Below are 6,153 nucleotides of genomic sequence, written 5' to 3' on the forward strand. Positions count from 1 at the left end.
ACATAGGAGTATATATGTTTATATTTGTATTTGTATATAGATATGAATATATATGTATATATACGTATAGATATATGTATGTACATGTATTTTTTTATATTTTATATGTATACATATATATATGTATGTATATGTATATATGTATATGTACAATATATATATGTATTGCATATGTTTATATATATATACATGTATATATTTTATATGTATTTATATATGTTTGTATGTATATATATGTATTTTTTATATTTATTTTATTTTATTTTAGTTTTGATTTTAATTTTTTTAAATTTTTAAATTTTTTTAAATTTTTTTTTTAATTTTTTTAATTTTTTAATTTTTTTTGAAAATCTGACGTGGCGTGCTGATGTGGCAAAATTTTCCACATGGCCTTCCACGTCAGTCGCCACGTGGCCTTCCACATCATCAATTAACGGACATTTTAACACTGTTTCGGATTGTGTAGTAAATTGTAGTAAAATTGGGTAATTTATGTATAGATTTGGGATATTTGATAATATAGTGTATACTTTTATCAAATTAAAAATTCGTGTAGGAAAAGGTCACATTTTACTAAATTAGTGTAGGAAAATAACATTTTACCTTATTAATATATTGTTAGAATTATTACATAAACCAAGAAAAAAACATACTATTGTGGCCGTTTATGTTAAAGCAACAAGGCTGTGACTTATTGGTAAACGACAAACTTCTGCATTGGTCGCTTGCATTTCTCGCACGTGACAACCCTCCTCGTCGTCGCCGCTGCTTCCGAGGGCACCTCGACCGAGCTAGTCTCCTCACATGGCTTCTCATTCACTTCGCTGGCGATTTTCAGCGCTCCGGAGAAACCCAGATCCGCCGCATTCTCTCCCCACCGCCGAATTCTCCGGAGACACTCCGTCGCATTCCTTCCCGTCAGCCGGACAATGTCCGCCGCCGCAGCCCGTCCTTTTCCAATGACGGTCCAACCCTTGTGTTCGTCGTAATCGAAGTCAAGGAGTTCGGAGACTTCTGCGAGGACGCGATCGGATTCCGGCGACTTGCCTCGCCGGAGCTTGGATCGTCTGATGCTTTCAAGCCGAGGATAGAATATTGTAGAGCAGATTACGATTGAGTTGCCATTCATGGTCAAGGAATTGAGTTTTGTGTATTCGTCCCGACTGCGTCTACCGAGGTAGATCGTCTCGAACTGGAACCCTAGACTTTGAATTTTTAGTGCTTGTGATTTGAATTCGTCAACCCAGTCCGAATCGTCGCTTCCGTAGATGCAGATTTCTCTCCCTTCTTCGATCTAATTCATATAATTTCACCAGAAGAACAGAAATTTAATCATTAGATGAAAAGGGTAGGAAGGGTCGTTGTAAAATTGTAGAGATTTATCTTACCCATGTTTCAAACGCAGGATGAATGTTATCAAGCAGGAGCTGCATGGACCATCCATCTTCTTCCCAGAGCTCGTTTTCTCTGGAAATTGAAAATGGGTATGCCCTAACACCCCATATAAGCACCATATCCATGGCATTCATGTTTACAATCCTTCCATTAGAATCCAGCACCACCATCATTGTCTCACCGTCTCTGTAATTCCATTCTGTTCTCATAAACTTCACCACCGTGGAGCTCATCAGCCATGGCCGCCTGACTGAGCACCACGGGAGGGAGTTGGAGATGAACTTGAAGATTCCCTTCTCTTCATCTGTCCATCTTGTGGATGATGGAATTGGAATCCATATAATGTCGTAGTTTCTGTTGCTCTCAACCTTGGACCGATGGTCATATGTTTGTTGAAGTAGGAAGAGAAGTTGCTCTAGAGGTAGGAGCTCTGGCTTTGATAGTAGCAGCAATATGACCTTATCTTTCAGCTCAGTTATAGCTATCTGCCATTGGATTTTGAAATTCGACGTAAAACACAAGAGATTGTCCAGCTTTCAAGTGTAGATACTTTGGCGAAATCAAGATTATGTTTCGAAGGAAGGTTAGAAGTATTTGGACTGTGAATATTCCTACTTATAAAGCATAAGGATTCTGTAATATTGTCTCGCTGAATACTCCGTTCCATTTTTATCTAAATCCAACTGGAGTGTAGAAGATGATGTTTCTCAGAAGGAAATAAAGCTAAAAGATTGAAAACAAGAAGAATAGAATAGGAAAAGGTTAGAGAGAGAGAGAGAGGGAAAAGAGAAAGAAAGATTCTTTATACCTGTCTGGAGAAATCTTGAAGTGGGAAGTCATCCTGCAGTGAAAACAGCAGTTGAAGTACCGCTTGGTTATCTTCACTATTCTCTGTGAAAATGTTGTGAAGTTTCCAATAGATTTCTTCCTCTACAAGTGGCAACAGACAAGCCCCTTTGGCATTAGGGTTTTTGCTTTTGACAGAAGTTGTGTTTCTGGAACCAAACATTCCGAAGATTACCTATTTGTTCATAGCATTCTTCTACCTGCTCCTTGAGACTGATCTGCATGCTGGTCAACCGATATCCTAAACTTGATAATTCCCTCATTGCTATCCTCGAATCTGATGCCTGTTAATTGCACAAAAATCTTGCCCATGAGAAAATCTGATCATGAATTGCCTAATATGATGTTAACATAGACGTAGTGAATAATTGTGTTATTTTTTTTTTGCAGGGTGTGATAGAAGAGGGGGGAAAACATGCACTTGCTGGGATTGCTTGAAATAGGCGATCTGCATCAAGCATGTGATTGCACTTCTGACAACCCAGTAAGCAGCTAAATAGACTTGAGATGCGGTTTCTCCCACAACGTTGTTGTCTGGATTTGCCTGTTTCACTGGCAGTCTTTCAAACCCAATGATGCATTTAGTCACATCTACCATAGCCCTAACCAGCAAGCTCAGAGATTTAAGCCAAGTGCTGAACTTGCTTGTATTGAAAGGCAACCAGTTGAGGATTGCAACCGATGCTGCCACAGGATCAGAGGAGCTAAGGTGTTTTGGTAGACAGAGTCTTCCATATGTCTCAGCCAGAGCTCCTAGTACTATCACAACTTTCACATCCCATCGATAATTTCGCAGAAGATCAAACACGGCCATTGTTCTTGTCTGAATATCCCTTTCCCCTGTGCATTGACAAAGCATCTGCAATTCTCAAGCTACTTAGTTTCGGTTCTTGTTTTTATAGGTAGGACGGTTATGATGAGAAAAAGGGATCGATTTTATTTTTTTACCTGAAGGGAGACTCTGGAGATTGTACAAGGCAGTGTCTCCACTGATTCAACCACTTCAATGCCGCTGATACAGTTCCAGGTCTCAGAACTCATAGGTGGGCTAGAAACCTGAAAGTTTCATGGCATGATTATATGAGCAACAAGCAGTTTGTCGGGTTTTCGATGAAATGAAGACAGGGTTTGGCAAAAAATAGCTCACTTCATTCTCCAAAGCAATGTGCATGATGTTTTCGACTTCCTGAAGCATCATTTCAGAATCAAGCCAGCGGCCATCAGGAACATGACCAAGGAGAAGACTCTGCATTAGGGTATCTTCATTCAGAACAGACAAGCTGCTCCAAAACCCGTCATTCCCAGCTAATCTCATGGCCATGTTTTTAACCAGAAACCTATACTCTGTTCGGTTCTACCGACAATGTCAAGGCTTTCAGACAGTTGTTGCAGAGATGAGTGAGCGTGTTTGCCTTTGTATAAGTGGCAAGACAACATATATGCTTGTCTTAGTTGAAGTCAGTAGGGTCTCTAGAACTAAAGAGTGTTGAACAATCTCTCTGGAATCTATTCAAAGCCCACCACTTGTCTTTATCTTTTTTCCTTTCATGTTTCACCACTTTTCCTTTCTCTAATGTCTTAAACTAACATACTTTTCCTCTTTTTTCACTGCAGAAACATTCTCATACAAGGGAGAAAGCATGTATACAAGGGTTATAAGTTATAACCCGAATATCGGTCCGACCCATGATCATACAGGAGAACCAGAAAGCAGAGGACCTAACCATCACTGCTATAACTTGTCCCAGACCTGTGTGAAGAATGTTAGCTTCGAAAGTGTTTGCCATGCAAAGCAATCTGTTCCGGTAAGAAGGATAGAAAGGGGGGACCCATAGTGGTTTCATAGACTAAATGCCTTTTTCCCTCTTCTGAAAAAGATTCCAAGCAAAAGAGGGTTTCAGCATCAGAAACCAAATCTGGTGGAGTTTTCCTCGTTTTTGGTCCTTAATCACTATGAAACCAATGCGCCACTTCACCCTGTTTTGTCCAAAATTTACACAAATTCTGAAACTTTTTTGCTGTGGACTGTTATTAAATTTTGAAACTTTAGGTGGTTGGAAGTTAAAACCCATCATGGTAGTAGATTCACCAATTCTTCCCCGGCCGGTGGTTATCAATTAATATGATCATATCATTCTGAGTCTCAAGCTAGTGCTGACAAATTTAACCAGAAACCGGTTATCCGCGAATATCCGATTTTAGAGTATTCATTTTCATTCAAATCCAAATCCGAGCAAACACCCGCAAATCCGAATTTGAATATGGGTAATAAAATTTCTTTAAAATGGTTACTCACGGATATTCGAATAGTTTTGTTATAAAGATATATCCTACATCTTTATAATATTTTGATAAAATGCAACTGTTTTCGGTTAAACGATTTCTCTTTTCTCAACATCATCTAAAAAAAATACTGAACTTATTATTATTTATGTTTCACCAACTCTTTTTATCTTCGGGTTTGACTACATTCATCCATCTTTATAATCACATCTTCGTTTTTGTCAAGTTTTCTATGTAATTATTGTTGTTTTTCATTAAATAATCTCGGATCCGAATACAAACGAGTACCCAAACATTGTTGTGGATATTCGTATCCTGGATAACCGTAAGCCTCAAATACGAATCCAAATACTCCGATTTTTTTCGAGTAGTCTATGAGTAAAATTATACTTGTGTTCTTGATTCATGGATAATGAGAAATCCATCTGAAACATAAAACACATTCATGGGGACATTCGGATGAATGCTTGGTCCTGTCCTAAAAGGGATAAGAAAGCAAATCAAGAAAGTGCAAGTGATAACCGCTATTATTATGATACACACACACACACACATATTCATCAATTCAATTAAGGTCACAGTTAATGTGATTTAAGACGTCAAATGAAGTTGGTGTTACCATTAATCACGCCTCTATCTTTGCTTCGGTTACTTATACCCACATGGATCATCATCCACCGAGAATTCATCACATGAACTTTTCATGAACACATTCTGGTTAGTGACCACCAGTGAGATTAAAAAAAAAAAGTTTCAAGAGAATCCAAATCATGGAGATGAAAACGGCGGTTTCCATACTCGAGTGGGTTTACGCTCACCTGAGGTTTTCAGACGTCGTTCTCGCCCTGTCCGTGTTGTTTCTTCTCAGTTGCTTGCGCGAGAAGTTATCGAACAAGGCCGGGCCAATGTCGTGGCCCGTGCTGGGGATCCTGCCGTCTCTCATCGTCCACAGGAACGATCTGTTCGACTGGTGCACTGGAGCTCTGGCCAAAGCCGGCGGGACTTTCCATTACAGAGGGGTCTGGTTTGGTGGGTCGTACGGGATCATGACCGTGGATCCTGTGAACATAGAGTACATCCTCAAGACCAATTTCAAGAATTACCCAAAGGGCGAGTTCTACAGAGAGAGGTTCAGAGATCTTCTCGAAGACGGGATCTTCAACGCCGACGATGAGCTCTGGAAGGAGGAGAGACGTGTGGCGAAGATGGAGATGCATTCCGCCCGTTTCTCGGATCATTCTTACGCGACGATGCGTGATCTGGTGAAGGAAGAGCTCCTGACTTTGATGGAGAAGATGGCTAGTTCCGGGAAAAGCTTCGATCTTCAAGACGTCCTCCTCCGTTTCACGTTCGATAACATCTGTGGCGCAGCTTTCGGGGTTGACCCGGGATCCCTGGCTATCGATTTACCCGAAATCCCCTTTGCCAAGGCCTTTGAGGAGGCTACAGAGTACACTCTCATAAGGTTTCTGTTACCGCCTTTCGTCTGGAAGCCTATGCGGTTTCTGGGTATCGGACACGAGAAGAAGCTCAGGAAAGCTGTCAGAATCGTCCACGTGTTTGCAGACAAGACGGTGAGGGACCGAAGAATCAAGCTGAGGAAGCTCGGGAGCTTGAACGATTCTTCCG

At 40.5% G+C, this 6,153-nt stretch overlaps 2 protein-coding genes and 1 long non-coding RNA gene across 3 annotated transcripts; 2 read left to right on the forward strand and 1 right to left on the reverse strand.

The window, feature by feature from the left end:
- Positions 1-608: 608 nt before the first annotated feature.
- LOC104805029 (protein SIEVE ELEMENT OCCLUSION C-like) lies at positions 609-3,857 on the reverse strand. Its single transcript, XM_010529429.2, has 7 exons — positions 3,389-3,857; positions 3,190-3,297; positions 2,663-3,100; positions 2,417-2,525; positions 2,204-2,325; positions 1,389-1,880; positions 609-1,294 (listed from the first exon to the last, which is right to left on the reverse strand). Exons 1-7 carry the CDS (start codon positions 3,560-3,562, stop codon positions 692-694), a joined length of 2,046 nt encoding a protein of 681 aa, XP_010527731.1. The 5' UTR covers positions 3,563-3,857; the 3' UTR covers positions 609-691.
- On the forward strand, positions 3,547-4,328 carry LOC109116325. Its single transcript, XR_002023783.1, has 2 exons — positions 3,547-3,639; positions 3,856-4,328. It is a non-coding gene; the product is annotated as an uncharacterized LOC109116325 (long non-coding RNA).
- An 879-nt stretch (positions 4,329-5,207) lies between these two features.
- On the forward strand, positions 5,208-6,149 carry LOC104805030 (cytochrome P450 86B1-like; the record flags this gene model as incomplete). The annotated part of the gene is made up of 1 exon (XM_010529431.2): positions 5,208-6,149. A coding segment is annotated over exon 1 (855 nt), but the record flags the coding sequence as incomplete, so codon positions are not given.
- Between the last annotated feature and the right edge of the window lie 4 nt (positions 6,150-6,153).

This window comes from Tarenaya hassleriana, unplaced genomic scaffold (genome assembly GCF_000463585.1).
Source record: "Tarenaya hassleriana unplaced genomic scaffold, ASM46358v1 Cleome1078, whole genome shotgun sequence".
In the NCBI taxonomy this organism is placed as follows: domain Eukaryota; kingdom Viridiplantae; phylum Streptophyta; class Magnoliopsida; order Brassicales; family Cleomaceae; genus Tarenaya; species Tarenaya hassleriana.